Below are 24,386 nucleotides of genomic sequence, written 5' to 3' on the forward strand. Positions count from 1 at the left end.
TCCTTTAAATTTCGTTAACCCCCGGTGTGATTTATCAAGTGCAGCAATTGCGCACTTGATTATCATGTCTCATAATACTTAAAAATACATCTTGTTTAGTAAAGTTAACGTGTAATGGGTTCCGGTAGACACCAATGTATTTGGATGATCTGTGAGTGTGGTCCAAGTTCACGTGAAATATGCGTAGATCTCATCCTAGAACCACCTGTATGTTTATTCACAACTTAACTGACACAAAGCTGAAATGATATGTTTCATAAAAATATCATAAATACAGAACTTCGGGGGGGGGGTGGCGCCACGATATTTTGATGGGGATGGGGCAAGAAGACATAGAGATGATGTCATATATTTTTCCATTGAAATATGGGGGCATGTGGGGATTAGATGACCCCAAATTCTCTTCTTTTGAAGTCTTTTTTTTTTCTTTTCTCTTTTTCTTCTCTCATTCTTTTTGCATTTCTTGAAAAATTCTAAGCGGGTGGGGGGGGGGGGGGGCTTATTCCATTATGTCGATACCATGTCTTGATATAGAATGATTATGAAAATTTATTTTTGTAAGAGGTAATACATTTTCGAATATTATAGAGCAATAATCAACAATACATATTTTGTTTGTTTTACACATCTGATTTTACCACAGGAAATGTGGCTTTATAAAGGAAGACCGCCACATCAAAATAAAAAAGTTAAGATGGCTAATGTGAATAGAAATGAAGAGAGAAAAAAAAACATATAGCATAACATGCTGAAAACCTTCATTAAAAATCGGGTGTAAAATAAAAAAAATAATAAATTTCAAAGATGTTATTATTTTTTTAGTTATATACACAAAACAGGTAATAAGGAAAATTAATGAGAGAATCGAAGATATAATTCTTTGTTTTATTATTATTGTTTTTATCATAAGAATTATAGAATATTCAAGTTTTTGCAAATATGACAATAGGAAGACTCTTTTTTGTACTACAATGCAATGGTAATTCCACATGTTTAGAGAAAAATCAAAATTGGTCTTACAACAAATGAGTATCCCATATTTAATACAAAATTAAATGCGAAATATACAGTGCGTATAAAAAAAACGGGACAGATTTGAAAAGTCTATAATTTTTTTTTTCAAATTATGATGTATATATTTTAGTGTTAATAGGTGCTCTGAAGTCTTATCTATCAAATGCCTTTAAAAAATAGTTTCGTTCATGCTTGAGCGAACACGGAATGTTTTTGTCAGGGGTTGAAAAGGAGGCTTGCGCCAAAATGGCATCAAATGATAAATATGATGATCTGACTTCTTGCTAATCAGCAGACTTCCTCTAAACCTTTTCATTATCTTTGCCATAATTTTCAAATTATGCGGTCAAAATTCATTTTCAAATCTGTTTATTTGTTTGAATTGTTCTGCTGCTGTTACTTTTTAAAATGTTCTCTTTTAGCTTTGAATATTCTTTCTTTAAGCAAAAAAAATGAAAATAAACCGAAGTATGGGAGAGCGTGTATTTTTTTTCAAATCCTTTCATTGTATGCTACGAATGTTATGGTGCCTTTGAACCGTGGCATGCAGATGGGCGGGGGCTCGGGGGTGCTCCCCCCCCCCCCCCTTCAATAAGAAAAGGAAAAAGTGGAAAGGAAATAAAAGGAAAGATAGAAAGTGAAATTTGATTATTTTCTGAATATTATGTCAAAATCTATCACAAAATTTGATATTTTTATCAAAGGTGAAAATTGTTGCTTGCTCGCTTCGCTCGCTCACAACTTTTTAATACATTTTATCCGATCTGCCATATCTAGCTCCTTCTACACCATTGCCATTGAAAGACATGGATCCTTTTCCGTTTGTCCTGTCAAGCACGTAATTAAACTTGGTCAAGGAATCAATAACCCCTTGAAAATAGGATTCATGTTTTTTAAAGGTACCATAACATAATTCGTTTCACATAATAAAAGGATTTGAATAATTACAAGTTTTCCCAATTAATAATGCAAATCTTCTTGCTTGGGTTGACAAAAAGTCTTATTTTCTACTTGAAGAAAAATTCAAAGGTAAAAGAAGTTTAAATGAAAAAAATTATAATAATTCGAGTAAATAAATACATTTGTAAATGAAATTTGACAGCATAATTCGAAAATCGTGGCAAAGATAATTAAAAGGTTAAGATGAAGTCTGCTGATTAGCAAGAAGTCTGATCATCAAATTTCTCATTTCTGCCATTTTGGCGCAAGCCTCTTTTTGAACCCCCGACAAAAACGTCCTGTGTTCGCTCAAGCATGAACATAATTTATTTTTTTTAATGGCATTTCAAAGATAAAATTACAGAGCATCTATTAACATCAAAATATAGATGTCATAATTTGAAACAAATTTTGCATAGACTTTTCAAAACTGTCCAGTTTTTTTTTAAATACGCACTGTATAGCTAGTTAAGCGACAATGACTCTGTCATTTGGAAACTGGACATACTGTTTGGTGAAAATGAGCGAAACTTTGAAATGATTAAACCGTCTCTTGATTCTACATCAAAATTTTATTTTCCCAGCATTATGATTGCTTGCATTTTTCTCGTTTTTTTTTCCAAATCGACATTTTGGGGATGGACTTCTGATCATTCAGGTCCTGTTCGGAGAAGGAAGAGATGAATGCTCATCAGCAGGGCGATGATTATTTCTTTGTCATTGTTATCATTTAAAGTATATTGACCGCTCATTACTGGAACACTCCCCAGGGAGTGGAAATAGTGCATACATTGTGTGCGCGAATGCCAGAATCTCATGACCGGGTGATCAGTAAAGCGCTTTTTAGAGACGATGTCATAATCATCATGTTTTCTTATATCAAATATATACCATTACCTACAATGTATCTCCAACGAATGCATTGTGTAGATGTATATGATATTTTTATGAAATTTTCCTGAACTGAAAGTAACGAGATAAAGTGAAAGTACAATAAAGGCTGTTTCAGCCGTAGGATATGCTCGACAGTGAGTCACGTCTCTCGCATGGGTGCAATAAAATGTATTTAGATCCCCAGACGAAAATTCTTCTAGTCATACATCCTTGTTAAGTGCGTAAATCCTAAATACACACACGCACACACACCCACCCTCACGCTTGCCCTCTTACATTATACTAGCTTTAATCATGGGCGGCGTTACCTGAGAGGTAGGGGCCGACCGCCCCCTCTATGATTTTTCAAGTATTAAAAAACGAAAAGAGGAGAGAAAAAGAAGAAAAGAGAGAAAAAAAGAAGAGCAAAGAAAATGGAGGTTTACGTACCCTCACTTGCCATATGCTGTATATTGTCCCACTTACATTTTTTTATACCGTTTTGTTGTGAATCATTAAAAAACTAATGTGGCCACTATATCGGTATAAAAGGGTGGTGGATACACTCTTCCATGCCCCCTCCCTCGGTATTCTTAATTCTTCTCTCTTATTTTTAATTAAACGAAACAACTAATCATACAGTACACCACAGTTAATGCAATCAATTCAGTAAATTAAAATCTGCGCTGATAAATGTTCATGATTAAATTCTCTACAAGAGGTGGAATTCAATAAAAATGGGTTTGCCCTTAAGCTCACAATCAAAGTCAATGGATTAAGAACACTGTTTATGTTATTAAAACGTGACTTCCTCATTGATATTGCCTTCGAATACATCCCTTCACTGTTTGGACAGGGGGAAACAAAAATCGTTATCAAACGTTATTATTCAATTGTTTTAATAAATCATGTCAAGTTGCTGAATGCTGTCCAAACAGGACTCCAGACACCATATCAATATACTGTCATTGTAACACCTCTTCCATCCGCGGCCCCTCCCCTCTTCCAGTTTTTTTTTCAATATATAGGCTACCGTCAATGTAACATATTTTTTATCCACAACCCGGCACCCCCCCTCCCCACTTTATCCCTCCCCTTCTCTCTCTCTCTCTCTCTCTCTCTTTCTCTCTCTCCTCTCTCCACCACAGCGCTCTTCTCATAATTATTTTCAATAACGATACCAATATACCATTTTTTATATTGCGGTGACACGATATTTGCTCCAGTCTTAATATCTCACAGGGGATAGGGATAGAGTTATGATTGTAATAGAGTTTTTGGTTCGGAATTATGTAGAGATAAGGATTGGGGTTTATTTAGTTTTGGAGGATAGGTTTCATGTTTGGCTTAACGTGTAGATTTTCTATCGGAGCAATTGTCGCTGGAGTATATACATTTCAGTATCTAATTTTATTTGTGTTTCCATTGCCCTATTCATCACCGGGCATGATGGCTCAGTGGTAGAGCGTCCGTCTAATGAACGGGAGGTCGTGGATTTGGCCGAGTCATACCAAAGACTTATAAAAATGGGATCTTCTGCCTTCGTGCTAGGCGCTCAGCATTTAGACTGGAGAAGGGTAATAATTACTAACATATTATGTTATGCAGGGCCCCGCTAGTAGAGCAGTTTCCTAACTGAGGTGGTTACCCTGGGTAGATAAAACGTTATTATTATTATTATTATTGTTATTATTATTATTATTATTATCACATGAAAATTTCCCGTGCCTTGTGCCTTTTAAAAATTTGATTTGAACACATGCAATCGGCATCGTCGGGATTTGTCCTCCCTCACTCAATTCTTTAGGTTTTTGTCATTGAAACGGAAGTATACTGCGATGATTTTCATCCTAATAAAGTCTCCCTAACAGATAGTCTTGCTTGATTATTATGCTCCTACGTTTTGTATAAAACTTCCGCATAGTTTTCATGAACAGGCCTATGCATAAAACAGGAAATATTCAACTGAGTTTCACCTTGCCTGAAACGTACTCTCATATTTTGTTCATTTTATTTTAAATTGAAGGTCAACATAAATATAGTCAATACAACAAATTATTTACAATACAAAACAATTATTGTTTTTCTATGATTTTTAATGAAATCAACGATCTTAGAAAGTGTTGAAATTATCAAGAGAAAATGATTTTTGATATATTTCTTTTTTTGTTTGCATTTGATGACACTTCGTCCACAGTGTTCACTCAGATGCATGGTCTATATTCACTTAGTCTATTCTCAGATAGTCTCATACCACACGGACTATACCCTTTGGTCTACTGTAAATTTTGATCATATTTTTGGTAAAGCGCTATATAAGTACATGTCATGTATGCCTGACTAAATTATTGCAGTTTGGTCTACACTTAACAGGGGCCGCGGAACGATTTTGAAAGTGAGAGGGATAAACTCAAAGTGTGGGGGGAGGGGGGCTGACCATGCAAAAAAAAACAGAAGCAGATAGTCATCTTTACGTTTTCGAACACGGTTTTAGACAAATTGTGGGGTTGGGTTGAAGCCCATCCACACCCCCTTCGGTTCCGCGGCCCATGCACTACGCTTTGCCTAATCCCCAATTAACCTAATCATAATTCAATCTAATGCACAGATGGCCTCATCTCTACTTCTAAGTCTTGTTTAATTTATCATGTAATCTAATCACATATAGACTAAATGGCGTTAGACCAAGTGTATATTAGACGAAATAGGTACAACCTTACTGGAAATCAGACAAAATGGTATGTGCTTAATTGCATTTATAACAAATGGATAGGAGACGATTTGATCGTAGACGAATAATGATAATAATAATAATAATAATTGACATTTATGTAGCGCCTCATCAATCTACGACTGCTCAAAGCGCTTCACAATTATTATTACCCGGTCACTGGATTCATAGCATTTCAAGCAGCCTGTTAGGCGCATGCACACTTGCTAAACCAACCACAATGACGAACTGGGATTAGACCATGTGGGCTGAGACGAAACTAAAAGTAGACGAAGTGGGTATGGGTGCCTAACTTGAAATTAGACGAAATGATGAATGGGATAAATGGCAATTAGACCATTGACTAATAGACTTTATTATAGACCAAACGGAAAATAGACTTAACGGGTATAGACCAAACGTAAAGTACCGATCGGATATCTGAGTGATCCTCGACACCTTTTAATTATTTCCCCGTTATCTTATTGATGGGTATTTCATTGAATTTCATCCAGGAGCCGTGGCTATCCGATTCTCTCAATGCCGACCACATATTAAACATGAATCAAATCGATAGGTAAAATGCGGAATATTCCCCTTGTTTCTTGATTAAAATATTACTGATATTGTAAGAGTAATACATTATTCGGTTCATTCTACATGTGGATACCGCATGTGCTTTATGTATAGGTGTAATTAAACGCAATCGGCGCTATCTTATGTCATTTTTTCTGTGCTTTGTGGTAATGATAAAAGTAATAATAATAACAATGATAACAATAATAATAACAACAACAATAATATTAATAATAATAATGATAATGACACTACTGCTACTACTGATACTACTACTAGTACTACTACTACTACTACGACGACTGATAATAATAATAATAATAATAATAGTAATAATAATAATAATAATAATGATAATAACAATAATAATGATGATGATGATAATGATAATAATGATGATGATTATAATAATTATAATGATAATAATAATAACAAATATGATAATTAAAATAACAACAATAAACAATAACAATTATATTTGTTTTTCTTATTTATCGTTAATTTTCTTGTTGTTCTCCTCATTTCTTTGTTTTTTATTCCTTTTTTGTGGGTAGAGTAATTCTTGAAAATTTGTTTGTACAAAGTATGGTACACCGCAAGAATGTATACGGAGAAAACCAAATTTACCTATGACCCAATGTCACAAAGGCTAGACCTACACAGCGAATATCTTGTCAGTTTACATTTTGAACAAAATATGTTGACTGAGGGGCTCTCACTCAGTCTGGTTAGTGCTCTCTCATCGTGACTTTACATGGCGGAGGCACAGGAATGTATGGGGATGGGGGCTTTCAGCTCAGAATATTGCATCGGTGGCGCAACGAACCAAAAAATTGAGGGGGCACACCATCGTTTACGTGGAAATGATCTGTATAAAGTCGAGAGCGAGCGAAAATGTTTGCCTTTTTAAAATTGAAAAAATTATTTTTGTGACATAATATCCAACAAATAATAATATACCCCCCCCCCTTTCCGGTTATTTGGGCTCCATGATCATGAACTTGAGGGCACCTGAGGGATGTGTTCCAGAACTACTTTCTATCACCTCAAGCGATTTCATTACTCGCAAGAAAGGGCTAGAAGTCAGCTCCCATTAAAAAAAAGAAACATAGTACGCCCTAATCATATTAGATTCTGAATAGTAGACAATGCATCGTCTACTTGATCTCACGTTCATGTATGCCAAGCAAATTTTCCAAATATTGCGAAACTCAGTTATCATTTAAGTTCATTGCTGTTAAACGAGCTTATCAATCGAAAAGACTGAAGCTTATCAATCCGGAAAATATTATGAAAAATCTATACCATCATAAAATCATTTATTTTCTTTAATACTAATTGATAAATGAAGACTGAATTTTTATGTTTTTTTTTTTTCTTGAAAAAGCGCATTCATCTGATGAAGAATCGAAATTTTGTGTTTCTTTCGCTAATGCGCATTAGTTTATTCGTGAAATCTTTATATCTGAATTCCACAAGAACTTCAAGCTTTTGGAAATGACATCTCCGACTCATATACTATGACTAGGCTACCCTGTTTTCCTAACATTATAAGTTACACGCAATCGAAATTACTACAGCCTGATTTAATGATTGAGACGTCAGTTGTAATCATTACTCTTCCAATGAATTGATATTTACTCCCGTATTAATCTGATAAGAATTCCAAACATTCCTAAGTCAACGGGCGATCGTCTAATGAAGTTGTAAGGAGAACGATTGCTTGCTTTTTTTTCTTTCACAATTTTGTCTGCATAAAGGGGAAGTTCACCCTGAAAAAAGGGTTTGTTGTAAAAATGGCAGAAAATAAAAATAAAAACATTGGTGAAGGTTTGAGGAAAATTCATTTAAGATTAAGAAAGTTATTAGAATTTTAAGTTTTGGATTTGTGACGTCATAAACGAGCAGCTGCCCCATATGTTATTTAATATAAAATGCGTGAATTTCTTCTTCTTTTTCTTGTATTGTTCCTGATGGCTCATTTTTTTTCTTTTCAGGGAACAGGTTTGAAATGATTTGTTTATTGGTATACTGAAGGTGCAGTAAAAAACATTTTCAATTTTCTGAGAAAATGACATTTGATTGATTATTTACCATATGAGATGTATGAAAGCTACTCGTATATAATGTCACAAATCAAATAATTAAAATTCGAAGAACTTTTTTCTTCTTTTATGGATTTTTTCTCAAACCTTTAGCACTATTTTAAACCATTTTTCCTGCTATGTTTACAACAGTCTTTTTATCAGGGTGAACTTCTCCTTTAAGACTGGAACAAGAAGACTAACCACAGTTTCAAGGAAAGTTAGGACAAGCTCAAAATCAAATTTAACATGTAATCAATGTTATTATGCAGAGTAGATGCGGTTTTGTTTAGGTAACTGTATATTCTTTCTGCGTCCCTTTTACGGTACCCTTTTGCTGGGTTTATTTCAATTTTTAATCTTAATTTCCAATTTCAACAATACATTTACAAAAACAAAAACAGCAGTATGAATATAGAACATGGACATCAATATACATCTATACAGATAAATATAAAATGAACGAAGTTAATCTATTATTTTGCTTTATAAATTTAATTTGAATTATGATAATTGATGGGATGTGATTGGGACATAAATCAACGGCGAGATAATTGACCTAGTTTGTAGACAAAACAATTAAATCATACATTTTAAGCATTGATACCTAAATTAAAAAAATAAGACATTTAAGTACAAATATAAGTTTAAATCGGGTTGTATAAGATGTATACAATCTGGTTAATTTTGATAAGGATTAAAAAGTAAAAACAAGCGAAATAAAACTTTTGAGCAACTTGATATTATTTTTAACGACAGAGACTACATAACATGGAGAGCCCTACCCCTCTCTACCGGTAGAGTCGTGGTAGCCTATACTATCTGTACCTCATACGCATACAATCAAGGGCAGCGCCTGTGTATTTCGAGGAGGGGGAGGCAAGACGTCCTAAAGATGACATAATACAATTTTTTTTCATTGAATTACAGGGTTATTATGTCCAGACCAATCCTCTTTATACTCTTCGTCCTCCTTTCTTCTCTTTTTATCCTCTTTCCCCTTATTTTTCCATCACTTTAAAAATCGGGGGGGGGGGCGGGGGTCCTGCCCCTCTGTGTACAATAATACCTAGTATATGAGACAGACTCAATGTTTAGCGCGTCAATAGATCACTAGGGAGTTTTCGCTGAACGATGTATGGTGGGGTCAAGAACAGAATAAATGTATTGAAAAATGCCCGTCAAATGACAAAGAACAACCGGGATGACTTTGTCGAAAATTGGTTAACCGGAAAAGCAGTTTCAGTCGTCCTAAGTGTCGGAGATGACGGGAAAAAATGCAAATGCGTCTTAAATGCTGTTTTGATTCACCATTTCCTTTTTACAAAGACCTCCCAGCTATTCATTGTCATTTGGCGGGCATTTTCAATACATTTTCTGTGTTCTAGAATCCTCCTTACGTCTCTCTGAGTGAAAACTCACTAAGAACTCACAAAACAGACAGATCAGCGTAACGAAATATTCACGCACCAGGGCCCCATTTTACCAAGAGTTGCGATTAATCCAATCAATCGTAGCTCTATGAAAATCCATCAGTGTCATAATTTTTTTTCCACAGGAAATTTGGACAATGTCCTTTGTAAACAAAAAGAAGCACAGTGAATTTTTAAGAAAACAATGAATGCATGAATATAAATCATAGTTAGAAATATTTTGAACAAACATGCATATTTGTTTGCCGTCCATAGTTGTGATTGATCGGATCAATCGCAACTCTTTGTCAGACAGGGCCCTGAGCCTCCTCCTTAATTAAACGTCTCCATTGGAATTTGGAGGTTAGCAGTGTCGTGTTATATCTTGAAAGAAGTGGTGTTATGTACACAGTAAGCACTTAAGGACGTTCCACAGTTATGTTTGTGCGCATTATGATCTGCGCATAGTTAAGGACGTTCCACAGTTATGTTTGTGCGCATTATGATCTGCGCATAGTTTACACTCTGCGCGCTGACGTCACAATGGATGAACAGGTGATTAATTAGCTGCGGGTATGTGCTGATTTTTCTCATCTTCTGCACTTTAACTGCAGATCCGATGCGTTATTTCATGAAGCTAAAACATGGAATTATTCCATGGACCATTCAAAAAAAGATTCTCTACAATTTCAAAATACTTTACTCTGCAGTGCTGCCAAGAATCACGAATATTACCCCGAGTTTGAATAAAAGGTAGAGTGGTTTTGATTTTTTCTTCACATAGATACAAAGCATTCGGCGCATTTTTGGTGTTTTAAAAAGCACATTTGCTCTATTAAAAATACTGATAGTTTAAAAACAAGCACATGAACCCCTATTTTTTAATGTTTGTTCCTCTTAGGTATACCTTCCTCTACAACTCTACAAATTTTGGTGAAAATGACATGGATTTTGAATAAAGTGCAGCATTTATTGTACTTTTGTAGTTTGTTACTGAAATTTCAAATTTTTTAGATTGGGATTTTGTTATATTTTACGCCATTTTTAAGAACTGACAGTGCTGTTAAACTTAAAATTGCAAACAAATAGCACTATAAATATATTCTCCATTCTAACGATACAATTATTAAAGGGATTGTTTCACTTTGTGAGCAATTTAAAAAATTATCATATTGCTTTTTGAAAATGGTATGAACATTTGACTAACAGCTCAAAAATACCCATGTGAAAGTTTGGGATCATAACATGTTCGGGAAGTGTTTTTAAAAACTGAAAATCTGAGGCAATGTTTGAAGAGAAAAATGCACTTCTCGACGGTTGATTCATGATTCTGTTTCAAATTTAAATCGATATTATATAGCGCCACCTTGTGATGTATGCAAGAAAGTAGGCGGAGCTTACCACGGGGAATTTCGCTTCTTGCGAATTGCGTGATCTGTGGGCGAAGTTAGTTTGTTTTGGGTTTTTTCTGTGTCTCCGCTCGGTGTGTGCGATAAGCGATCGATGCATGTGCGTTGCTTATTGCCTGTACTGTGTGAAAGGGTGTAGCTAGCTGTGTGTGTCGCTTGTGCATAACATTGGGGGAATATCATAGGTCTATGATCATACTGTCAAACTGTGTCGAACTCGTGAATGTCCATTCCGTCTGTGGTCTGTACATTTGAATATGCTACATGTATGCCTCATAATGAACTTTGTAGACTTACAGACCATGGGATTTTGATGAATTTATATTTTGGCGACGTAAATTAGTAGCAAATAAAACGACAACAACAGAAAAGAACGCGACAAACCGGGGCTACAAATACAATCTCGGATCTACAGTGTAGAGTAATAGTAGTTTTTTTTTTGGATCATGGGGGCCGGGGATGGAGCGTGATTTTCCAGAAGCTATATTGTGCCCCCCCCAAAAAAAAAAATCCCCTCTGTTCTTTTCTTTAGTTTACCTTTGCATGCACTACAAGATATATCCTTGTGGTTGTTGATAATTCTCTTATACCTGGTCACGATATAGCAAACGTCCGTCGACTGATTCGAGAAGAGAATGCAATATAGCTCCATGTAATGCACTATCATGGAGCTGTAATATGTATCCGAACTCCACTCTGGTCATGTTACGTCCACGTAGTCACAGGCCTTCGTGTGTCATGTGCATGTTTACATGCACGGGGCATAGCTGGGTAGGAACTCGGAATAAAGGCAGTGACCTCTCCTTCCCCCCCCCCCCCCCTGGCATGGAAACATCCACCATCGTGGTTTTTTTTTTGCGTGTGTGTGTGTGTGTGTTTTTACGTTCTCCACGAGCTCCCCCAACAAAGATATTCCCATCCCGGATTTCCCATCCCATCAAAATCTTCGGTAGGCCTATCTCACGTAAGATGCTTATGAGAAACTCCCGGGGAGAAACTATATGATCAACATGATCAACGTATTGCCCCCCCCCCCCCCCTCCGATCGATCGGGGCCGGCCTATCCGTTTTGGACTTTATTTTGGAACGTGGTAGATAGGGTTGTTGCAAACCCAAAACATCTCAACTCCTAGACCCCGGACTATAATGACTATTAGACCTACAAATTATTATCCATAAACTTTGTTGGTTTTTTATTTTTTTTATTTGAATGGTTTTTTTGTAAGGGGTAGGAATCGTATTTAATTTTATCCATGATTGGGGTCAATAATTCTTTCAGTTTCTCCGCCATATAATCCGCTCATGACATCTTTCAAATCATATCACTTTTCTTTTACATTTTCCATTTCTTTCGGCCGCTCTTTTCTTTTCTTCTGCTTCCCCTCTCTCGATCCTCCTTCCGTAAATTCTTTACAGTAAAAAAGAAGTCTGATTTTTTTTACACATCCCTGATTACTATATGAACCTTACGTGAAAATAGTGTTTTGTGTTCTTTTCTAGCTCGTTTACCTGAAAACCTGTAAATTGGTTATTGATTTTCTTCATACAATTTATATGAAACCTCAGCGTATATGAAGCATCCTTTACCTTCGATCTGGTATTGTTTATATTGGTTGGTTATATTCACGATTAAAAAAATGCATAAATATAAACAAAATAACATTACATAATCAAATAATAAAAAAAAAACAATATAACAAATTAACAATATAACAGTAATGAAGCTTACAATGCATGTAATACATAATCGTAGGGATAGACCCGTTTCAGATTGGCTATTGATAGCCAACCTGTTCTTCCCCGGGTTCCCTAAAAATAAATTAATTAAATTAGCATTACAATATGAAAATTTCTAATAAATACGAGTATAACAAATCAATATAAAACAAATGTAAAATAATATATCCTCATGATATCATTCATTTGGGGAAAATAATGAAAAATGAAATAGTGTAATTAGTCACACGTTATCAATCACGAAAGTTCCCTTTTCTGCTCGATCCAATCACTGAAACATTCAAATTCCATGGAACAATTAGTCATACATCATCACCACAACTATCACATAACAATACACTTAAATTCGTGTATAATTCGTGTATAATTGTATTTCCGTCGATATTAAAAGGCCGTCTCTAACAGGGTATGACCCCCCCCCCTTCCCATGTCGGGGTAAGGGGGAGAGGGGGAAAATAGAAGTGAGAATGGAAAAAGTGAGAAAGAAGAAAAGTGGAAGAAGGAAAGAAAAAAAATGAAAAGAAAAGAGGCTGTCGGACTGACGCCTACCGGAAAAATGATATAACTGTTGGGTCACGAAGGAATGTTCCATTACTCCGTGTATATATATGCTATACCGACAGTGATTAGAATATACTGTCACACAGGGCGGTTCTAATTAATTGCTTCATGTTCCGAGAGAGATTTGAATGTATATAGGTTTTAGGTCTAAATCGCGAAGCGCGAGATGATATTTTGTATATCCTCACCTAAAAATGTATAATGGAGAGTTTTTATCTCCCTCATCAAAATCAGAGCGTGGTGAGAAGCCTTTACAAACCAGAAAATTATATTTCTGAACTGTTTGCACAAGAATTAATGAAAAGAAAGGTATAAAAATAATGCAAACTCGTAGCTATAGATGAAAAGTTATGACATTTGAGTTTGAAAAACTATTTTTTTTTTATAAGGAGTGTTTGTTGGAATTCATGGAGAGAATATAAGTATATCACTAATTAAAAGTTGCACGAATATTCATCCCTGGGTAAAGACATGCAAGATTATTTTTTTACGTTGAAAAGTGCATTAATGGTACAGAGAACGGGGGTATTACCGTCAGCGGTATTCCTTTTTTCAGCGTCTTAATTCCTTTGCTTTTTCTATTCATTTTTTCCCTTTCTTTCTTTGCATCTATCTCCCGTTTTTGCACCACTGAAAGTAGCACCCGGGGCACGTGCCTCCATTGCCGCCCCGGCTAGATACGCCATGTAATAAAGTCCACTTTTCATGTCGGAAGAAATATCAGCTTGCGCTCCGCGCTCTAATCGATTGTTGAGTTATATATATATATATATATATATATATGTATAACATGTACATGTATATATGTATAACATGTACATGTATAACTTCACACATATATATATATATATATATATAGCCATTCTGTTCATGGTTCCATTGCTTTTTATGTCTTGTTTTAGGTCTAAATCTAGGGGGAAAATCACCTCGCGTCTAATTCTCTAATATGACGTTTCTTCTTTAAATAAAAAACGGACTTGAACTTTCCAGTTTTTAGATCTGAATTAAAAAAAATAATAATCAGCTCGCGCTTCGCGCTCGCATTAATTGTTTGATTACATACTCATCCTGGTTATGATTTCAAAACGTGGTTAACATGTTCAGTTCTCAATAATACTCATATTGTACATGACAGAAAAAGTGCTTAGATGGTCCGAGTTTCGGGCGGAAAATTAGAATTTCTGTTCGCGCTTCATGCACGCTCGCATCATAAAGTTATGCTTATATATCCATCCAATTTATGGTTGAAAATGTGATTCGAATATACATTTTTTAGTCCCAGATATTGAAAATGTACAACTCGCTCTCGCATTTTATTGATTGGTGAGATTTGTATTACATGTACATTCATGAGTCACTGCAAAACGAATACTTTTGTAGGTGAGTATATTAAAAATTACTTCTGTGTTTCGCGCTCGCACGAATCTTTTCGTTAGATACGCATCTTCTTCATGATTACAATAACTGCCCAGAATATTCAATTCTCAGTTCTAAATAAAAATATACAATAAATTTAGCTTGCATGTGATATATTTAGACCTCATGAGATAAGGTAAGATAAGACTGTATTAGAACTTCGATCTTTAGTTAGGTCAAGCCCTCTAATATAAAATGAATAAATAAATAAATAATAACGTGAATAATGCCCCCCCCCAAAAAAAAAAAAAAAAAAAAAAAAAATGATTTTGGCGGCCTATCGGGAAAGTGTGAATGATAATTCCCACCCCTACCTTTAACTGATGAAAGCCTGTACTGCCCTGGGTATGGTGGAAGAAAATGTGACTGAGGAGAGTGTTGAACACTTCCAAGACTCATGACGTCGGTACACGTTACCGATATACATTTGTAGAATCAAGGGCTATACCGACAAACATTTTGAACATTTACGATGGAGTGTAGCTCGTGAGCAAAAAATAAAATAATATAATCACTTTTGAAAATGAACACCACTTCTCCCCCCCCCCTCTCCCTTGCATGGTTGTGGAAGTTCGTAGTGTTTTTCGTTTGCGCGGGGGAGGGGCTCAAATAAAGGATTATAGGTATGTTCGTTTTGATCACACGAATCAAGCAGTGATAATAATACATGGGCACCTTGAGCACCTAACAAGATGGACACGTGTGCTATATATACATTATATTATTTTATTACTATTATTATCATTACTTAGAACTTATACGCTACTCGCCCCTCCCACTTCCCTCGTCTCCATTTTTTTTTAGGGGGCCGCAGGTATAGGCATAATCTATAGCGTTCCCGCTCCCCCTTTCAATAATTTTAATTTTTTTTCATCGTCCATTCTGGAGATATATGATTTCATCTCTCCGATCCGCCTCGTCAGTGTGTAAATGCGCTAGCGTGAAGGGAGGGGGTCGCTAGCAACCAACCTCCAACCTTGGACAACACAAGAAATAGGAGAAAAAATAAAGGACATTTTAATATTAGAAACGAAAATGTCTGCTATGTTCTTGTTTGTCTTTTCCCCTGTTTATATTCCATAATGATGTAATGATTTTCATTTCAAGATTTCAAAAATCACATGTTCAGACCCCCCATTCCTCCATGTCCAGGGTTGCACTTTGTGAATAAGAGAATTCAACCTGGTCACACGTCGTTTTATTTTCGTTTTCAGATCCTTTCATTTTACTTCTCTCTCCCAATTTTCTTTCTTTAGTCATGTTCGTTGTGTTGTAGAACAATAGAGTGGACTCTTTGACGTCGAAATAAGGTTACCAGACTAACGAAGGGAATGGGAAAGGTAGCGATAAATGGAAGCGAGGGGAAGGGGCACGCCCTCCTAAATTTTAGATAAGTGGGGTAGTTACCCCCTTAAAAAGGAAGAGGGAAAGAAAGAAAGAAAAAAGAAAAGAAAGGAAAAATGTGAAAATAAAAATAAGAAAAAGATGAATATCACATGTTTACTAAAACCAATAATACCAAAATAGCAGTTTTGACAAAGGAAAATACTTAAAATTTAAAGCAAAATAATCATACAATCAAAAATAAAAAGTTTGTTTTCCGCACCAAAATGAAGGTGTTTGGATCAAACCTGTACATCACCCCCATATAAATCTTGGAGGTGATTTAGCACCCCTGCTTACAAAGGCCATGTGCATCGGTGTTTCCACAGATCCAAAACAAACTTCTCGAATTTATAGACATTTCCTAGAATTTTTAGTTTGATTTTAACAAAAATTGTACAAAAATGTAGCCAGCCGAAACTTTCAGCAAACAATTTAAAAAATATAACATGAATGTTGACAGTTGCTATGTTTAATTATTGTTTACTTGTAATCTTTGGATTTCCCGAAATTTCCTGCATGGATTTGTTTCATTCGGAACCTTTCCTGGAAAAGGTAAAATTTCCCGAAATTTCGGGAGGAGTGGAAACACTGATGTGCATCACGGGAATATCTATATATAACCCTTCATAATGCAATGTTATAAGGGGTTATAAGTAATATCACGAACATGCTATTGAAATAAAAATGTAGGATTTTAATATAAAATCGAAAAACTTTTCAAATTCAACTCTTTGCGTTTACTCGCATTTCTCTATTTTATTACTAAACTTTATATGCCCTGTCGCCGAACCCTGCATGTGTCTTTCCACATTTTTTAAAATCGGATTAAAGTGACATTTTTAGATTGGTGACTTCATTTTTTTGTACAAAATACCATCTGGACGTCTCAGGATTCTGGAGTTTCTTGGGGCTTTGCTATCTATGCCTAGAGAAAGGGGAAATAGAGAGGAACGATAAGAAAGGATATAAGAAGAAGAAAAGTGAATGAAATAAGAAAAGAGGAACGATTTGAAAACAGAAAAAGTAGAAATCATTATACAAAAAAAATCAATCGCGAATATACTTTTTAAAAAATCAGCTTGCGTTTTACATGCGCTCTTATCATTATTCAGGAAAATATGCAGCAATATTCCAAAACAGTTTATACAATGTTTCGTATTAAGATCTTAATTTCAACAAATATCAGCTCGCTTGGCGTATAAACTTTATACTTACCATAAGACCGTATTTGATTAGAATGACCCGATTCAGCTCTTCATGTCAAAATATTAATAATTTTCAACTCGTTCTTCGTGCTCCGCGCACGCACCATTCTGTTGTATAATCAATGCAATTTAATAAGTTTGAATCTCGGGTTTTCAGTTATTTTTTTCCAAGCAATGTGCTTATAATGACAATCCTCGATCCTGCTAATTGTTAATATCATAATATGTTGGGTGTGGATCATTTGGTGTGTGTGGGTTGAATCATATTTTTAATAAGTACACTCTATTATTCATGCCAAAATTTTAAACGATATTATGTTTCTTTCGTTATGAAAATGCTAATACGCATTTACGAGAACAATAAATCAAATCGAATTGTTTAAGATGAACATACCCTGCGTGATTACCAAAAGTGAGTAGAATGACCCGTTTAAGATGTTCATGTTCATAAAAAAGTTCGCGCTCCTATATTTATTTTCAAGGCGAAATATAAAAATAAACATTACCTTGCGCGCTTCGCGCTCGCATCATTAATTTAGGCCATAGTAGGTCCATGATTGTAAGAATAAAGCTACGATGTACTTAAAATTTCAGACTTTAGTTGCATGGGACACCCCCCCCCCTAAATGATAATAATTAAGCATTTATCAGCCGATGTGGAAGAAATGTAGATGGAAATATTTCTTACCCCCCCCCCCCCCCCCGAAGTACGTAAAAATATACATTCTGGCACTGGCGGCGGAAGATCATGCTTCAACACCACCGGAACACCGCCAATCCAGAATCTAATATGTTTATGCTTTCGCCGCCGGCCACAGAATAATGCAATTATTTTTATGTCCTTTTTATCCCCAGCATATACCTTTATATTTTATATATTTTATGCTGCACCAAATCTTTTTATATAATTATTATAAAAATGTTCGTTATACATTGGTTGTTGGGCTGTGCAGTTATGTGTTGGAGGGGGGGGGCAGCTTTACGTTGTGCAGGGGTGGATCCAGGTTTTTCTAAAGGGAGGAGGCACAATTCATGAGAAAATTTTGAAAAGAAAAAAAAAGGTTTTCATCTAAAAATTTACAATCTAAAGGTATTTCGCCAAAAATTTGTCAAGCAAAAGAAGAAGAAGAAAGGACCTCGCGTTCAAAGGAAGGGAGTGCATACGTGAGTAAAATATGGCAGATTTACTACACAAGTTTTGACTACTGCTCTCAAAAAGGTGCTCGGCCCATTAGAGAAACAGTCTTGAATAAATGAAATGTTATAATCATGTGACTGCACAATTAAAAATGAATGTCCTGTATTATGTTCATTTTTCGAGCGATATGGGAAGAGTCTTACGTAATACCAAGTAATTTGCATACCCACATAAACAACGAAACGTTCACGCATGGGATAAAGCCATCCTTCCCTCAGCTAGCCATGGTCCATGCCTCAGCTCACGACACACGCAGAGCTCGAGAGACCACATGTTCTTATTCTATTCTCAAGTACATGTATGATGTTCTGGATCGCACATATTTTATTCTGGTGCTACACTTTCGCTTTATCTTCATGTAATATTAAAGTACATCGCCCCAAATTTGCCACGTTACTACCATCCCGGCGAGGAGTCAGTAAGTCTGCATTTTTCTTATCTTAGATGGTCTGTACATATCTTTCGTTGCGCTATCAGAATCTGTTTTTCTTCTTTCATACTACTTTCTCTGCTTCGACTAGAACCGTCAAGGCACTATAGAAAAGAGCCAGCAGAGAACATGCGCTGCATGTAATGTTTACAATTCTCAGTGCATGCCGGCCGGAGCGGCCTTGCCCCCATTCACTATTGGTTGATTGACAGTTCTCGCTTGCGTGTCCGTTACGATCTCAACGCAGAGGGAGGCATACAATTTTATTTTCAAATCGGGATGTCACAGTAATTTGGGAAATCGTCTAGTAGACGAGTTCTAATATAATCACATTTTCCTACCTACTAACAACTTTTCATTCAAAATAAAGATGATTTCTAGGGTTTCTTAGAACAAGTACATAAACTCATAAACATAATTCATCTTAATTTGAGAATTTTTTAAATCAGCTTCTCACAATGTTAAACGATCCCTTTAACTCTCTTGCGAAATTTGATGACTTTTTCATGTATTTTGACTGAGTAATACAGGTTTAAACTCATTGTAGTAATCTTGGGCGGTCTAAAAATGCCAAATTCTTTTGAATGCACAATTCTTAAGAACATCAATTTGGGTGAACTTTGAAGCTCTATAGCAAAAAATCAAGCACATGGACCTATGTTAATTTTTGCATATTTCGAATATTAAGGTTCTAAAGTATCTATGTGCAAATTTTGGTGAAAATGACATGGATTTTGAATAAAGTGCAGCATTTATTGTACGTTTGTAGTTTGTAACTGAAATTTCACATTTTTTAGATTGGGATTTTGTTATCTTTTATGCAATTTTTAAGAAATGGCAGTGCTGTTAAACTTAAAATTGCAAACAAATAGCACTATAAATAGATTCTCCATTCTAACGATACAATTATTAACTCTCTTGCGAAATTCGATGACTTTTTCATGTATTTTGACTGAGTAATAGAGGTTTAAACTCATTGTAGTAATCTTGGGTGGTCTAAAAATGCCAAATTCTTTTGAATGCGCAATTTTTAAGAACATCAATTTGGGTGAACTTTGAAGCTCTATAGCAAAAAATCAAGCACATGGACCTATGTTAATTTTTGCATATTTCGAATATTAAGGTTCTAAAGTATCTATGTGCAAAGTTTGGTGAAAATGACATGGATTTCACTTTAACTGTGGAACGTCCTTAAAAGACTGTAAGGACAAAGACTCGCTTATATAGCGCACGGAGGACTACCTCCGCGCTTATGAAACGTCTTAGAAGACGACTGTCCCCATTTTAAACTTTTCAACCTGAAGCTTTCATGGTGTTTACGAAAATGAACCATGGGAAAAGAAAATGGACTTTACATTAAATTGAATTGTAAAAACAATCGTCGAATGAGACATTTTTTATTTGTGAAGAGTGTTGCATTCATACGATAAGGCAGTTGTATTATGAATTTAATGATTAGGCATATATATTTTTTTAGTGATTGACCGGATTTGCATATTCTCTCATTATTTTTTTATGTGAAATGTTTTTTGTATCTTCCTATTTCAACCGTGTTTTTTTTTATTTAGTAAACTACATGTGCGTATAGTTGAAATGAATATAATATGATCTACACTAATTGTATAATTGCATTCTGCCTAACGTATATTTGTTAAGTCGAAATGAATATAGGTATTTCATACTAATATAGCATTCTGCCTAACTCTAACAGAATCTGAAGGAACGTGCACAGTGCCCTCCTATTCGTTTCCTCTCAACACGACATCGCCTAACTATTGTGCAGCCGGGTCCGAGGTCGAACCCCTCACCGAGTGCACGTACGACTGCGATCAGACGGGGTATATTCTGGACGGCGAGGCCACGACGACGTGCTTGATCGTCGGAACATTCTCATCGAACTCACCGACATGCAGAGGTATGATTTAGAGGGGAGATAGAGGTGAGATAGATAGATAGATATATAGATAGATAGATACATGTAGATAGATAGATAGATAGATAGATAGATAGATAGATAGATAGATAGATATATAGATAGATAGATAGATAGATAGATAGATAGATAGATAGATAGATAGATAGATAGATAGATAGATAGATAGATAGATAGATAGATAGATAGATAGTATGTTGATTAATATTGATGGATACATAGACATATATATTGATTGATTAATATATGGGCATGATTGAACGGAGAGAGAATGCAGATAGATTAATGGATATACATGGTAGGGATTGACATAAAGAAAGATGAGCAGGGTCGAAAAGAAAAGGGATGAAAATCTTTCATCATTCTATCCTCTAAATGCCTCTATTTATGCTTGCAAGCATGTAATATCGGAGTAACCCCCTCCCCTGCTCGTACCTATCCTTTTGCATGTTTTGTCGAATTTGTTCTCGACAACAGTCTCGTAAGACGGACAGAGAACAAGAGGCCAACATGATGCCAAATGAAAATAATTGGCATGATTCGAAAAGCATTGTGGGAAATTGTGGTACTTTGAGCTGGCAAAAAAACGCATAACCTTCATTCTCCTGTAGTATTTGTCGCAAACCGCTTTTCCATGTAATTGCTTCTAGCAAAGTGAAGTTTCGAATGAAATTTAGAAATTACGAACGGCATGCATGACAGCATGAGAATTTTGTAAAATTTTGTTTGATCAAATTTAAATGAAACTGATTTACTATTATGAAGTTACTTTAGTTGGTGTAAGACAACATAAAAACTAATATTTTATAGAGACAGTATATAGGGGTTGTCATTGTTATCATGACAATGACAATATTTTGTTGCCAAAATATGGGTTTGAAAACATCAACTTTTCACATTATCATAGCAGTCATATAAATTGAAGGATTTTCAAAAATAATATTAGCAAAGTTCGTGTTTGTTGAAAGTAGAGTACTAGAAATCATGCTGTTCTTTGCAGTGCAGTTGTGTTATTCAAGCTTGCATGCGCTTTTTCCCGCTTCCTGAAAGTATCACTTAGAGTTTTGCAAAATAGATGTTGTTGATGGATAATTTATATCACTGTCCGAATGTGTATGATTTGTGGGCGTGGTAGCTTGAGCTTTCTATTTTCAATACTCCCCCCACACACACACACTCCTGCAACCCCACTCACCCTCACCGTCGTCGTCCAGATATCGACAGCCCTACGATCTCGTGCCAGGACAACATCACGACGTCGACCGACCCAGGGTTGAACTACGCCACCGTGATCATCGCCGATCCCGTTGTTGAGGATAATTCAGGGGACATCAAACTGAACCTACCCGACTCCTACCGTGTCTTCATCGGGGTGTCGGTCGTTCGCTTCGAGGCCGTGGATGATGGCGGGAATAGTGCTGCATGCTCTGTGTTTGTTACTGTCGAAGGTATTCTTGCATGCAAAAGCATCATCTTTTCTTGTCGCACAGACGTTGTTGATATAAGTAGGTTGCAAACTAAGGATAGAGAAAAAGAGAGCGAAAAAATACTTTGTGTTTAGTTTGAGACATTAGGCCAAATACAAAAAAAAAAATCGCTTGCAAGATTTTGCTTGAAAACCTATATACGCATGAGATCTGCAGTTGCTTACTTTTTCTTCAAGTATGTCATGTGAGCTTGAGCTCTTTGCTTGAGCGTTACATTAAGAAAAAAAATAGTCACAAATTTAAAGGTTCACGAAAGTAGAAGTGGACTTTACTTGAATAACTTTAAAAGAAAGTAATAATTTAACATTTTAAAAGCAATTCTATACCCCAAGAAGATTGACGGCTTCCTCCTACCTGGGTGTATAAGGAAGCTATTTGATTCTGGTGGGGATCAAAAATAAAAATAAAGTATGTCACTATGTCTTTGGCTATTAAAAATGAAATCTATTCGCATTGACATGACCATGGCGACTGCTATTGTCAAATCCAAGGGCAAAGCTAGCTTATGGCAAGGGAAATACCTAAATTTACTAATCTAAATAGATTCTTTACGTGTACTCAGTACTCACTTAGAGCTAGCATTTGCTTTAGATTTTAGCATCAGATAAAATATTAAAGGTATGTTACCATCTACCGTGGCTAACAAGAGTTTACTTTTCAAGCAATTACTTGATTTTATGGATACCGATTCAAGCAAGAGACGAAAAAGCATTGTTGTACTTTTTCAAAGAATATTCAATTGTTTGCACAACTTCCAATAATCCATTTTATAATGTTGAGAATCTTAAACTTTCGTTGTCATTTATAAGGACGGAATCAAAATATAAATCAGTAAGAATGAAATTTCCGAACTCTTCTATCCAGAGATGAAAAGTCAAATATTGGGGGAAAAATCATTCTCTACAAATGTAAATCTGAAGTACTATCGGTGTTCATAAGCGATAAGCAAATATGGATTGAGAAATCTCAAGTGCTAAAAAGGTTTTGACATACACAATTAATCTAGAGGCGGCGATCCGGGGGGCGGAGGTCACAGTGCCTCCCCCCACTTTTTGAAGCACTGAAAATGTGCCCTTTTTATGCAAGAAAGATGCCCCTCACGTACGTGTACTGTTGAACTGTGCCCCTTTCCCCTGAGAAGGACCCATTCTATGTGTCAGCAAGTGCCCCTTGCCTTCCTGTAAGTGCCCTTCTTGAATCAGAGCCCCTTTTTACCCAAGAAAAGTGCCCCACACGAACATGTTCTCTGCCCCTTTCACCTGAACGAGTGCCCCTTTGAAACAAGAAAACAATATTCTCATTTTTATATGTTACTACTTATAAAGGAAAAAAAACTTGTAAGAATAATCCTACGTGCCTTAAGTTTCATGAATTATGTGAGTTAGGTAAATAAGCAGTGGCGCACAGATAGAAAAAAAAGAGAAAAGGAAAGAGAGAAGGGTAAAATGTAATATTATTTTCTGAATATTATGTCAACATTTTTTTTGGCTCATTACACCACTGTAGATAATTCTTTTTTTTCTTTGTTTTAAGATAGTGCCCTTTTTGAAAGAAAAGGTGCCCTCTTTTCCCTGTGCCCCACACTTTCAACTTTGCTCCGCCGCCCCTGAGTTAATCATTAAAAAATATTGCTTTTTGAGTCCCAACTTGTGAGGATCTATTAGTTTAGTTTGTATACTTTCTGTTAGGCGTTTGCTTACAGTTTGCTTGATATCCCTTTATATTTTCTTCTTAATGTGTGTCTTAAAACGAAGATTGATAACTTAAACTATCCTTTTATTCCCTGTTTTATTGTTTTTTTTCCAAATTTACAAATACTTTTTCTTCTGTTTTATGTTAAAGAATTACACTTTGTATTTGAGTCATGCCGATTTGCAACCGTTTTTTGTTGTTGTTTTGCTACATATTGCATGTCTATACTATTATTCCACCGGAAATTCATTTAAATGTCACAGAAATCCACTTGAAAGACTCTGTGGATCATAATATACCTAAATATATGATTTAAATTATTTA

At 35.6% G+C, this 24,386-nt stretch overlaps 1 protein-coding gene across 1 annotated transcript in view; it reads left to right on the top strand.

Annotated features, from left to right (window-relative positions):
* The first annotated feature begins 5,798 nt into the window (after positions 1-5,798).
* Positions 5,799-24,386, top strand: part of LOC129257488 (uncharacterized) — a 51,424-nt gene continuing 32,836 nt past the window's right edge. The window contains exons 1-3 of the mRNA XM_064095945.1: positions 5,799-5,835; positions 20,662-20,865; positions 22,098-22,331. Of these exons, the coding sequence (XP_063952015.1) occupies positions 5,799-5,835; positions 20,662-20,865; positions 22,098-22,331 (475 nt within the window). The remainder of the gene's footprint in view (positions 5,836-20,661; positions 20,866-22,097; positions 22,332-24,386) is intronic.

This window comes from Lytechinus pictus, chromosome 3, assembly GCF_037042905.1.
Source record: "Lytechinus pictus isolate F3 Inbred chromosome 3, Lp3.0, whole genome shotgun sequence".
Taxonomy (NCBI): Eukaryota; Metazoa; Echinodermata; class Echinoidea; order Temnopleuroida; family Toxopneustidae; genus Lytechinus; species Lytechinus pictus.